A 14,349-nucleotide genomic window follows, 5' to 3' on the forward strand; every position below is an offset into this window, starting at 1 on the left:
GTATTAGCTGTTGGACTATATAAGATTGGCTTACTGCTAGAGTGGAATTTAGAGATATAAGCACCTATATGGCCCATTTCTTAAACATTATGGCACAAACTAAACCTATAATCGTATTCTGAGGGCGTGAAAATGGCACGGTAACATAGCAATTTGCAGACATCCCACCAGAATAAACAATCATGAAACATAATCTAAGGCATAGAGAGTTATAAATTAAATTAATAAACAGCTGCGTATCACTCCAGAAAACTGGGAGCTTGCAACCCACATTCCAAATATAGCTGTATGTCCCGTTAAACAGTTTATCAGGCCCAAAGGTCATCATTCATATGCAGGAAAGTCGGGAATTAAATGGAAGTGTAGCCCCTAAAACTAACTCTATAAAAACCACCCAATGCCAGTCCCGGCATCCATGTTGTAAAAAATTCCAGAACATAGACAATAGACACGGGCCTATTTATCAAGCCGTCAACCGCAAATACGCTGGAATTCCGCAGCGTAATTGTGGAGACCTTGATTCTCCATATTTATGAAAGCCTACAGACCGCCAAAAGTAGAATTTAGTGACGTAACATAGATCCGCCAGTCTCAGTCCGACACAGATCGATGCTTACGTCATTGCAGATGTTCTGAATGCAAATTCGGCACTATCTGACTACTTTTGGAAGTTAACAAATATCCACCAGGTACACTCGCCACTATTCGGGCCCAGCGTACCTGGTTTTCAATTTGCCGCCCTGGTGGCGGCAGATGCCATAGGAATCAATGGGAGTCTGAAAGCAGCGAAAGCTCATGTTCGCTGCTGCCCGATATCCCATTGATTCCTATGAGAGAATAAAGATATGTTTACACCTAACACCCTAACATGTACCCGAGTCTAAACACCCCTAATCTGTCGCCCCCTACACCGCCGCCACCTACTTTATACTTATTAACCCCTAAACCGCCGCTCCCGGACGCCGCCACAAAGAAATAAACGTATTAACCCCTAAACCGCCACTCCCGGAGCTCACCTCCACCTACATTATGTTATTAACCCCTAATCTGCCGCCCCCTACACCGCCTCCATCTACAGTATGTTATTAACCCCTAATCTGCCGCCCCCAACGTCGCCGCCACTATTCTAAATGTATTAACCCCTAAACCTAAGTCTAACCCTAACACCCCCTAACCTAAATATTATTTAAATAAATCTAAATAAAACCTACAATTATTATCTAAATTATTACTATTTAAAACTAAATACTTACCTAAGAAATAAACCCTAAGCTAGCTACAATATAACTAATAGTTATATTGTATCTAGCTTAGGGTTTATTTTTATTTTAACGGCAAGTTTGTGTTTATTTTAACTAGGTAGAATAGTTATTAAATAGTTATTAACTATTTTATAACTACCTAGCTAAAATAAATACAAATTTACCTGTAAAATAAAACCTAACCTAAGTTACAATTACACCTAACACTACACTATAATTAAATACAATTAAATAAATTAAAAACAATTAACTAAATTATATACAATTATCTAAAGTACAAATTACAGAAATTTAAACTAATTACACCTAATCTAATAGCCCTATCAAAATAAAAAAGCCCCCCCCCCCAAAATAAAAAAAAACAACTCTACCTTAAACTAAACTACCAATAGCCCTTAAAAGGGCCTTTTCGGGGCATTGCTCCAAAGTAATCAGATCTTTTACCTGTAAAAAAAAATACAAACAACCCCCCCAACAGTAAAACCCACCGCCCACACAACCAACCCCCCCCCAAAAAAATACTAACTAAAAAAACCTAAGCTCCCCATTGCCCTGAAACGGGCATTTGGATGGGCATTGCCCTTAAAAGGGCAGTCAGCTCTTTTGCAGGCCCAAAGCCCTAACCTAAAAATAAAACCCACCCAATACACCCTTAAAAAAACCTAACACTAACCCCATGAAGATCGACTTACTGGGAGACGTCTTCCTCCAAGCCGGGCGAAGTGGTCCTCCAGACGGGCAGAAGTCTTCATCCAAGCCGGGCAGAAGTGGTCCTCCAGACGGCAGAAGTCTTCATCCAGATGACATCTTCTATCTTCATCCATCCGGCGCGGAGCGAGTCCATCTTCAAGACATCTAACGCGGAGCATCCTCCTCGGCCGAAGACTACCCGACAAATGAAGGTTCCTTTAAGTGACATCATCCAAGATGGTGTCCCTTAGATTCCGATTGGCTGATAGAATTCTATCAGCCAATCGGAATTAAGGTAGAAAAAAATCCTACTGGATGATGCAATCAGCCAATAGGATTGAACTTCAATCCTATTGGCTGATTGGAACAGCCAATAGGATTGAGCTCGCATTCTATTGGCTGTTCCAATCAGCTAATAGGATTGAAGTTCAATCCTATTGGCCGATTGCATCAGCCAATAGGTTTTTTTCTACCTTAATTCCGATTGGCTGATAGAATTCTATCAGCCAATCGGAATCTAAGGGACGCCATCTTGGATGACGTCACTTAAAGAAACCATCATTCGTCGGGTAGTCGTCGGCCGAGGAGGATGCTCTGCGTCGGATGTCTTGAAGATGGACCCGCTCTGCGCTGGATGGATGAAGATAGAAGATGCCGTCTGGATGAAGACTTCTGCCGTCTGGAGGACCACTTCTGCCTGGCTTGGATGAAGACTTCTGCCCATCTGGAGAACCACTTTAGCCCGGCTTGGATGAAGACGTCTCCCGGTAAGTTGATCTTCATGGGGTTAGTGTTAGGTTTTTTTAAGGGTGTATTGGGTGGGTTTTATTTTTAGGTTAGGGCTTTGGGCCTTTTCAGGGCAATGGGGAGCTTAGGTTTTTTTAGTTAGTATTTTCTTGGGGGTTTGGTTGTGTGGGTGGTGGGTTTTACTGTTGGGGGAGTTGTTTGTATTTTTTTTAAAGGTAAAAGAGCTGATTACTTTGGGGCAATGCCCCGCAAAAGGCCCTTTTAAGGGCTATTGGTAGTTTAGTTTAGGCTAGGGTTTTTTTTATTTTGGGGGGCTTTTTTATTTTGATAGGGCTATTAGATTAGGTGTAATTAGTTTAAATTTCTGTAATTTGTTTATTATTTCCTGTTAAATAGTGTTTGTTTTTGTTTGTACTTTAGATAATTGTATATAATTTAGTTAATTGTTTTTAATTTATTTAATTGTATTTAATTGTAGTGTAGTGTTAGGTGTAATTGTAACTTAGGTTAGGTTTTATTTTACAGGTAAATTTGTATTTATTTTAGCTAGGTAGTTATTAAATAGTTAATAACTATTTAGTAACTATTCTACCTAGTTAAAATAAATACAAACTTGCCTGTAAAATAAAAATAAACCCTAAGCTAGATACAATGTAACTATTAGTTATATTGTAGCTATCTTAGGGTTTATTTTACAGGTAAGTATTTAGTTTTAAATAGGAATAATGTAGTTAATGATAGTAATTTTATTTATATTTATTTAAATTAGATTTAAGTAAGGGGGTGTTAGGGTTAGACTTAGGTTTAGGGCTTAATAAATTTAATATAGTGGCGGCGACATTGGGGATGGCAGATTAGGGGTTAATAACATAATGTAGGTGGTGGCAGCGGTGTAGGGGGCGGCAGATTAGGGGTTAATAACATAATGTAGGGGGCGGCAGATTAGGGGTTAATAACATAATGTAGGGGGCGGCGGTGTAGGGGACGGCAGATTATGGGTTAATAAGTATAATGTAGGTGGCGGTAGGCTCCGGGGGCGGCGGTTTAGGAGTTAATAACTTTATTTAGTTGCGGCGGGGTCCGTGAGCAGCGGGATAGGGGTAAAACAGTTTAGTATAGTGTGGGTGTTTAGTGACAGGGTACCAATAAAGCTGGGAAAAAGCCGAAGAGCAGCGAGATCGATGACTGTTAGTTAACAACAGTCCGCTGCTCAATGCCCCATACTTGGTGCGCGGCTTTTTGACAGCTTTTTTGGTAACTTTGGAGAACGTATTCAGGTCCACGGCAGCAATGTTAGGTGATCTTAGGCAAGCGTATTGGTGCCGGCGAATGCAAGTAAGTTGACAGGTTGATAAATAGGGGCCACAGTCTTCAAGTGGATCAGAATGTTAGACCTGCATAACCAGCCAAAACTGAACCCCTTCAGAGGGAGTCTGCACAACATACAGCAAGCATTGAACCTGGCGTTCCTCTGTAGGACCAGAAAGCGGCAAATCAGTTCCGTCGCCATTCAGAAAGGAGTTACTCAACACCGTCAGCCCAAGCTGGTCCATAGGAGCTGTAGATGGATCCGGACAATTGTAGAACCCCACCGGGTACACAGATGCCTTTCCAATCTGACCATTAGCTCAGCATTCATTTTCCCCACTGGCTTCACTGCAGCATCCCAGTCCCTATCCAGAGAGCTGGCCACATCTCCCCGGACAGGGATCAAGGTAGAAGGCAGGGATCTCCCACAGGAACTTGGCTGCACGCGAGCATGCTCTCTCCTGGTGGGTCATACTGGTTTGTATAGCGCTGCTCATGCAGACATACTCCACATTTGTCACTTTCTGAAATTCAAATACTTCCACTCCAGAGCGGGTGCTCTCCATGCACGACAGGAGGTGGTCAAGTCTGTTACACATTATGCAATCAAAATTGCTCATCAGGTTTTGCATAACCACATACATATCTTCTATGTTCGAGAATGCAGGTAATATTGCAGTAGAATGTCACAAATCACTATCAAGTTAACAGATATCTTCAATCTGTTCAATCCGGCAAACCGGGGGTGGGGGGGGGGGCTGGGTATGGAATCCGTAGTAGGCCTCCACCTAAGTACTCAACAGTCCAGACCAGTCCACAAGTGTCAGTATATCACAAACTGTATATATAGTCCTGTTCAGTACACATACACGTTTGATTTATAGCGTTTCTATATATGCGGGTGAAACAGGATTTCAATGATAATTGGCGGATTACCAAATAATCTCTTGCAGCTTCAGGTATTGCAGTCTTTCATGGCTGCAGCCTAGATATGCCCCCTTATTTTTTTAACTTTTAATTCTTATAAGCTTCTCAGCAATTTATAAATGTGTACAGCAGTCACGACCACAGTACACGTCATTACAGGAAGAGCAATCCCATCAACTGAACCCTTTTCACTATATTAGCGTGTAAACTAATATTGAAAGTAGTGACATCTATTGTAAAGCGATTCCCATTAAATAAACAATTCTTTTAGCTTTTCAATTTATTTCCAAAGATATTCCTTCAGAAGTACAGTGACGTGTACAGCAGTCCCGCCCGCTGTACACGTCACTATGGGTAGAGCATTCACAGCAAACAAACGCTTGTCACTATGCTATCATATGCTCCACTAGTAACCGGTCTGCAAAGTAAACAGAGGATTAGAAGATTCCAATCTTTAATATTGAAAAATGGGAGTTTACTTTTTTGTTTGTTAAAGTGATCACAATCTTGAGAGGATTAGAAGATTATCTGTTTACTTTGCAGACCAGGTTAGAATATAAGGTGCTTGTGAACACCTGTTACTAGGAGGCCTTGATCGCTCCTGTGTAGTAATAGGTGTTTAGTTATTCCAATCAGCACTAGTCTAAACTGACTCTAGCTTTTCTGACCAAGTATGCACAATTGTAATAATTAAAGAAGCTCACACTATAGCATAGTGACAAGCGTTCTTTTGTTGTGAACGCTCTACTCATAGTGATATGTACAGCAGGCGGGAGTGCTGTATACGTCACTGTACTCCTGAAGCAATATTTTGGAAGGGCGGAGAATAAAAAAAAAGACAAACAATTAGAAAGCGTTCCTTTGATGGGAATGCTTTACTCCTAGTGATGTGTACAGGGGATGGGTGTCACGCCATCTGGCCACTGCTTTGTCCGTTGCCATGGCCATTGAGCTTCGGGTGCTGGTGATGACGTCATCGCCGGGTGCCTCTCTTCCTGATGCCGGTCTGGATTCCTCCTGTGGCGCGTATCCTGCAGCTATGTAAGTACCTCACTTACATTCACCAGTGCCCAAGTATAGGTGTTGCTTCGCGTGCTCCTGGGTGCTGTGTTACTTTATGCTGGATTGCCATACTGTTATTGAACTCTGCCTGTCTGACCACTCTGCTTGCTTAACCCCTGAACTGCTGGATTGCCATACTGTTATTGAACTCTACCTGTCTGATTACTCTGCTTGCTTAACCCCTGAACTGCTGGATTTCCATACTGTTATTGAACTCTGCCTGTCTGACTACTCTGCTTGCTTAACCCCTGAACTGCTGGATTGCCATACTGTTATTGAACTCTGCCTGTCTGACTACTCTGCTTGCTTAACCCCTGAACTGCTGGATTGCCATACTGTTATTGAACTCTGCCTGTCTGACTACTCTGCTTGCTTAACCCCTGAACTGCTGGATTGCCATACTGTTATTGAACTCTGCTTGTCTGAACATTCTATTGGTTTACCCCTGAACTGCTACACTGCTGGACTGCTTTCCTGTTGCCGGACTCAGCCTGTCTTAACCATTCTCTGCCTTCTTCTTATTGCCCTGAAGGACTACCCTGTATACCGTGAGTACTGCTTACCTAATTTCACTAACTTACTCTGCGCTGGGATATTTTCTATCATTCCTCTTGACGCCGGAATAAGAAGACTACTGGCCAAGCTTGGTCTGATAGAGAGATATCCCACAAGCATTACAGTGGGACTACTGTACACATCACTGTACTTCTGAAGCAATATGTTTGGAGGAACGGAGGAAATAAAATAATGGAAAACTAATAGAAAGTGTTAATTTGATGGGAATCACTCTACTCCTAGTGATGTGCACAGTGGGCAGGATTGCTGTACATGTTACTAGAATCATCAGTAACAATATTTTATAGTAAAGTAAAATAAAAAAAAATAAAAAAAGATATACAAGTTGCTCATGAAAAAACAAATATATAGGTAAGCGGCAATCAATAGCTGTGATTCAATGTTTAATTTAGGTAAATACGGAATCCCCTTTCTTGTGCCACTCATGCACAAAAGTAACAAGCACACAATTTGTGATGACAAGCACTGACAGACTGTGCATGCTTGTAATGTAATACATATTGTTTAATAGGCCAAATGGCTGAGCTTTTGATTGGGCAGAAATAACTTTACAGGGAAAAAATTAAAACAGAACAGGGAGGGGCCGGCAGGGGAGCATAATCTATATGAAAATAGTTGATTCAAATGTTTTAATTTAATAGTAGTATTTAAAAAAAATGATTTTAGAAAAATAATGGCATGAACTTTAATTTTTTTAAAGGTTATATTTTAGAGTCTACTATCCCTTTAATTTAACCATGTTGGTTATGCAAAACTGGGAATGGATATTAAAAGGGATTATCTATCCTTTAAAGCAATACAAATTCTGGAGTAGACTGTCCCTTTAATCTATTTTGGAGTTCAGTAATTGACATCCATTATCGGTATTTATTGGCTGTGGGAAAATGGAGATTGAATATTGTGTTAGTTATCAACTTGGAAAGATTGTGATCACTTAAAAAAAAAAAGTCAACTCCCATTTTTTTATTATATTAATTTTTTTTTTTTTTTTTTAAATGTAAAGATTGGAATCTACCCCAATATCACAAAAAAACACTAAATTTATGCTTACCAGATAAATTCCTTTCTTTCCTGGCAGGGAGAGTCAACGACTTCATTCCTTACTGTTGGGAAATACAACACCTGGCTACCAGAAGGAGGCAAAGACACCCCAGCCAAAGGTTTAAATATCCCTCCCACTTCCCCCATCCCCCTTAGTCATTCGGCCGAGGGAACGAGGAAAAATAGGAGAAACATCAGGGTATAAAGGTGCCAGAAGAATTTTTTTTCCAAAGGCAGGGAGAGTCCACGACTTCATTCCTTACTGTTGCGAAACAATACCCAAGCTCCAGAGGACACTGAATAAATTAACGGGAGGGAAACTAAAGAAAAAGGCGGACCTTAATCTGAGGGCACCACAGCCTGCAATACCTTTCTCCCAAAAGCTGCTTCAGCCGAAGCAAACATATTTGTAGAATTAGAAAAGGTATGTAAGGAAGACCAGGTAGCCGCCTTACAAATCTGATCCATAGAGGCTTCATTCTTAAAAGCCCAGGAAGAAGCCACTGCCCTAGTGGAATGAGCTGTTATCCTCTCAGGAGGCTGCTGATCCGATTTCTCATAAGCTAAGCAGATGATACTCCTCAACCAAAAAGACAAGGAAGTCGCAGTGGCCTTCTGGCCCTTGCGCATACCCGCAAAAAGAACAAACAAGGATGATGATTGTCTGAACTCCTTAGTAGTCTGAAGGTAGAACTTCAAGGCACGAACAACATCCAAATTGTGGAGCAACCGTTCCTTTGTAGAGGAAGGATTTGGACAAAAGGAAGGAACCACAATCTCCTGATTGATGTTGCGATCTGACACAACTTTAGGAAGGAACCCTAACTTTGTACGTAACACCGCCTTGTCGGCATGAAACACAAGGTAGGGGGAATCACACTGTAAAGCAGAAATTTCAGAGACTCTGCAAGGTGATGCAATAGCCAACAAAAACAAAACTTTCCAGGATAATACCTTAATATCAGCAGAATGCATGGTCTCAAACGGAGCCAGCTGCAAAAGACGAAGAACAAGATTGAGGCTCCAAGGTGGAGCCACAGGTTTGAATACAGGCCTGATTCTAGTCAGAGCCTTAACAAAGGATTGTGCAACAAAAACGATAGGGCCAACAAGACCGAAAGGGCCAAGATCTGGCCCTTCGGAGAGCTGGCAGATAGGCCCTTCTCCAAGCCGTCTTGAAGAAAAGATAAAATTCAAGCAACCTTCACTTTGTGCCATGGAAAACTGCGTTCCTCACACCAGTGTAGATAAGTCCTACACACCTTATGGTAGATGCGTTGAAAAACTGGCTTATGAGCCTGAATCAATGTGTATAGGACACTATCAGAGAATCCTCTCTTGGACAGGACTAAATGTTCAATTTCCATACAGTCAGCCTCAGAGAATCTAGGTTTTGGTGTAGGAAAGGGCCCTGAATTAGAAGGTCCTTCCGATAAGCTAACCTCCAAGGAGGAGACAATTACATTTTCACAAGATCTGCAAACCAGGTCCTTCAAGGCCAGGATGGAGCTATTAGAATTACTGAGGAACACACACAGAGAAATGAAATGGCGCTAACCCTCTTAGGAATAATGAATAAAGTTTAAGAATAAAGATAAAAATGACACACTGGAATATACCAATATAAAAATAAAAAAAGAGTAGTAAGAATGACCCAAATATATGGAGCAAGATATATGAACAATATGTAAAAGATGTATATGTATATATATATATATATATATATATATATATATATATATAATATATTACCACCTCCAGATGAGATAATGTATCACCCACTTGAGACCTCTGCTGCTTGTTTGCCAAATGTATCCTTCGTACCGCTTGTAGTAGAGCAGGAACTTTCCAACTAAAAGAAAAAAGCGCAAACAGGACTCAAGTGCAATAATACACACAGTGGCAACAGCGCTCTAAAATTTCACACTTACAATGTTTATTAATAAAAACAGCATTTAAAAACAATCATCAGCAAACGGCTTTCATCCTCAATACTCAGCTACTTGAAACCGCTCTTCCTCAGGGAGAATGATAAGTATCGTAATGATTACGATACTTATCATTCTCCCTGAGGAAGTCTGCACGGTAGCAGATGAAACGCGTTGGGGGTAATCGCAGAGGATTTGTGACCTTTTTGAGGATCCGTAGTCCCAAGTCCTAAGAGGAATACGCTTACTTTTCTTGGACTCACAGGGCTTCTGTAGTTTGCACATCAAATCTCTCCTTAAAAACTTTCTAAGTTCCGTTGGATGTGTGAAACGGACTGTATAGACACAGAAGGGAGAGCGGTTTCGAGTAGCTGAGTATTGAGGATGAAAGCCATTTGCTGATGATTGTTTTTAAATGCTGTTTTTATTAATAAACATTGTAAGTGTGAAATTTTAGAGCGCTGTTGCCACTGTGTGTATTATTGCACTTGAGTCCTGTTTGCGCTTTTTTCTTTTAGTTGTATAGAATTACTGGGGCTTGCTCCTGTTTGATGCCAGCTACTACACGAGGGAGCAGAGCCAATGGAGGAAAGAGATATATAAGACCGAACCTCCATGGAACCGCCAACGCATCTATTATCTCTGCTTGAGGATCCCTCGATCTTGACCCGTACCTAGGTAGCTTGGCATTAAGATGAGAAGTCATGAGATCGATCTCTGGCATTCCCCATCGGAGACAAATCTCTGCAAACACCTCGGGGTGGAGAGACCATTCTCCCGGGTGAAAGGATTGCCTTCTAAAAATAAGGGAGATGTATTGGATAAATAAATTGGACACTATGATACCTAAGGCTCTTAATAAAGATTTTGATTGGAATCTATTTTTGTTAAATGACATATCTGTTGTGTTATATTCTGGTTATTTTTTTGTGTGTATATAATGGTTTTACTTTAACTATGTTTTTAACTTCTTGAGTTTGGTACATTAAGGGTTAATATTGAAGTTGAAAGATGCAATACCAATATGTTACGAGCATATGTCACTATAATGTTACCTAGAACTCTGTATTATTCAGGTGAGGGTATAAAAGGTACAAATCTACATGCAATCAGTGTACATGACTAAGAGCCTATTGTAGGTTCGAAATGTTGTACCTGTAAACTTTTGGACCCAACTAATGAAAATAAAGGTTTTTTAAACAAAGATTTCTTCTGGTGGCTGGAGTGCTTTGAATGTATGACTATGAGGAAATCCGCTACCCAGTTGTCCACCCCCAGAATGTGGATAGCTGACAGAAGATAGTTGTGAGCTTCCGCCCGTTGTAAGATTAGGGAAACCTCCTTCATCGCCAGGGAGTTTCTTGTTCCTCCTTGATGGTTGATGTAAGCAACTGAGGTTATATTGTCTGATTGAAATCTGATATACTGGACGAACCCAGTTAAGGCCATGCTTTTAACGCATGGTGAATCGCCTTAGTTCCAGAATGTTGATCAGAAGGGAAGATTCTTCCTGAGACCACAGCCCCTGAGCCTTCCTGGGACCCCAGACAGCTCCCCAGCCTGAGAGGCTGGTATCAGTAGTCACAATCTCCCAGGACGGCCTCAAGAAGCATGTGCATATTGACAGGTGATCTTGACAAAGTCACCAAGAGAGAGAGTCTCTCATTAGGGTGTCCAAAACAATCACCTGAGACAGATCTGAATGATCACCGTTTCATTGTCGCAGCATACATAGTTGTAGAGGTCTGAGATGAACTTGGGCAAAAGGAATAATGTCCATACAGGACACCATGAGTCCAATCACCTCCATGCACTGGGCCACCGAAGGTCTTGGAGTGGCCTGGAGAGAGAGACAACTCGCCATTAGTTTTTCTTTGATACGTTAGAAAAATCTTCATGTGGACTGAGTCTATGACAGGGCCCAGAAAAACCACCCTGATACTGGGAACCAAAGAACTCTTTTCTAGGTTTATCTTCCATCTATGTGACCGAAGAAGATTCAGAAGAATTTCCGAGTGTGCTTCTGCCAAAGGAAAAGATGGAGCCTGAACCAAGATATCATCCAGGTAAGGCGCTACCGTAATACTAAACCGTAGTAAAATTGAGATCTGGCTACAGCTAGAAGAGGGTCCAGAACCTTTGTTAATATTCTAGGAGCAGTAGCTAAGTCAAACGGCAGAGCTATGACCTGGAAATGCTGATCCAGAAATGCAAATCTCAGGAACTGAAAATGATCCTGATGAATTGTGACGTGCAGGTATGCGTCCTTAAGATTTATTGTAGTCATGAATTGTCCCTCCAGTATTAGACGGATAATCGATCTGATGGGCTCCATTTTGAAGGAAGGGTCTCTGAGAAATTTGTTGAGACACTTTAAGTCTAAAATTTGTCGGAAAGTTCCCTCCTTCTTGGGAACCACAAAGAGGTTGGAATAGAACCCTAGTCCTCTTTCCGAGGCGGGCACAGGACTATTACTCCCAAGGAAGATAGATCCCGGACGCAATCTAAAAAGGCTGGTCTTGAAGATAACCTAGAGATACGGAACCTGCCTCTCGTAGAATGAGACTTAAATCCTATTTTATCCTTGAGATACAACATCTAACCCCAAAGGATCCTGTAGGTCCTGAAACCAGGTGTCTGAGGAAAAAAAAGTCTGCCCCCTACTCAATCTGATCGCAGATCGGGGGCCGTCCCTTCATACAGATTTGTTATATTCAGGCTTCTTAGTCTGCTTGGACTTGTTCCAAGTCTGGGAAGGTTTCCAAGTACCCTTCGACTGTTCGGCCTTGGAAGATGATTGATTTCTTTGGGGCTTGTTTGAACGAAAGGAACGAAAATTGGAAAACTGACATCCCTTGGAAGAGAAAGGAGTCTGAAAGTGTGCAGAAACAATAGAAAATGCGCAACAGTCAAAGTGAAAGTAAAAGGCTTTGATTTAGAGTTCCAATGTCTAATATTGCCCTGAGCCACAAACCTACCCGGACCCTTCACAAGTGCTCCCAAAGTTAAAGCAGCACTAAGTCCCCAACTGTTCCCTCTCATTTCCAGACATAAGGAGAATTGGAAAACCCCCGATCCCATAGGGGGGTTATGTGTCACACTGTTACCAGTCCTGTAAAACTTTAGGGGGAAAATGAGCCCTACTAGGGACTAACCCCTAATAAATAAAAAACGGACTTACCCTCCAGGATCGATTTTGCTGTGGAACAGACCCAGCCTTTCATGGTGTGACAATCCACTTAAGAAATTCTGACAAGGAACTGAGAGACAAAGGGAAGACAGTGTAACTCATCAACACTGGTTTCCCGGGAGCTGTTAGATAAATAGTCTAGATGCAATCACAAAAAACTTTCCATGTATCTCCAGACTCTAACTCTCATCAACACTTTTACTTCAAACTCCACTCCTCTCTTGAAGAGAAAAATACCCATTTAAAGGACTATCTTCTATCTTCTAACACTTCTCTGCCATCCTCCTCTAGTGACGAAAGGCAAAGAATGACTGGGGGATGGGGGAAGTGGGAGGGATATTTAAACCTTTGGCTGGGTGTCTTTGCCTCCTCCTGGTGGCCAGGTGTTGTATTTATCAACAGTAAGGAATTAAGTTGTGGACTCTGCCTACCTTTGGAAAGAAAATGGGGTTTCATATTATTTTTTTATTTATAGCTCTGCAACCTGAACCATTAATTTAGTGTACGTAGAAAACCCTTTATCTTACTGCTTGGGACCGGAAAAGGTTTGGATTTCAGAATAGTTTTGATTTTGCAATATTTGTACATTTGTGAAACTGGACAGCAAAGAGAGGGGATAAAAATACAGTTCTGTAATCAGTAAGATAATAGTTGTTTTAAATATATAAAGACAAGCATTTGCATTTTATAACACTAAACTTAAACCAAAGACCCAGGCAGAGGAGATTGTGACTTACTGTCAGGTAAAAATTTTAATTTATAGTCATTTTTATTTTTAAACAAATATTAATGGAAATCTCTGGATTTTAGAATTCCGGATTTGGGATTTCTACCTGTAGAAGTAGGGGCAATCTGATCTCATATCACAGTCTTCTTTTTTCTTAAAATACTTACTTGTGATCTTATGATTGCGCAGAGGATTCCAAAAGATAATAATACAAACAACGCCATACACAGTCCTCCTGACATCATGGTAAAGTCCCACTGGTATTAATAGAAATAAACCAGTTATATAAAATGTCACTTATAACAATGCAAGAGGCACTGCTTTATTTAAAGGAACATTCTACAAATAAAATGTAATTTTCAAAAAGTTTAAACACATAGAAAAATTTGCACTACTGGAACACCCCCGTTCTGCTCCAGATGAGGATAAGGTCATTGATTAGTGTATATGCATGTAAACCCATTTGCAGGAGTTACTAACACATACTAAAATAAATATCTTCAAATAAAATGCTCTAACAAAATAAAGTATTTTATTTCTACAGTATAATGGTCTTTCTGATTTTTTTTTAAATGTTGAGATGTTTAATCACTGGGTGTCAATAAATTAATACATTTCAGCCAAAGTATTTTAAATATATAATATAATGAATAATTCATCATTTAAAGGGATAGTAAAGCCAAAATGAAACTTTGATGAATTAGAAAGTGCATATAATTTTAAACAACTTTCCAATTTACTTCTATTATCAAATTTTCTATGTTCTCTTGCTATCCTTTGTTGAAGATTATATGGTGTGCTCATATGACCTTAGGAGTCTGCACGTCTTTAGCACTCTATGGCAGCAGTGTTATACAAAATTATACAAAGTTGTAAAGCCAAGGAGTGCTA

General features: G+C 40.6%; 1 protein-coding gene across 2 annotated transcripts in view; it reads right to left on the reverse strand.

The window, feature by feature from the left end:
• The window catches only part of LOC128660275 (protein lifeguard 1), a 91,391-nt gene that overhangs the window by 26,196 nt on the left and 50,846 nt on the right, over positions 1-14,349 (reverse strand). For both annotated transcript variants that reach the window (XM_053714034.1, XM_053714035.1), the window contains one exon: positions 13,626-13,715. In XM_053714034.1, coding sequence (XP_053570009.1) covers positions 13,626-13,715 — 90 coding nt within the window. The remainder of the gene's footprint in view (positions 1-13,625; positions 13,716-14,349) is intronic.

Source organism: Bombina bombina, chromosome 5 (assembly GCF_027579735.1).
Source record: "Bombina bombina isolate aBomBom1 chromosome 5, aBomBom1.pri, whole genome shotgun sequence".
In the NCBI taxonomy this organism is placed as follows: domain Eukaryota; kingdom Metazoa; phylum Chordata; class Amphibia; order Anura; family Bombinatoridae; genus Bombina; species Bombina bombina.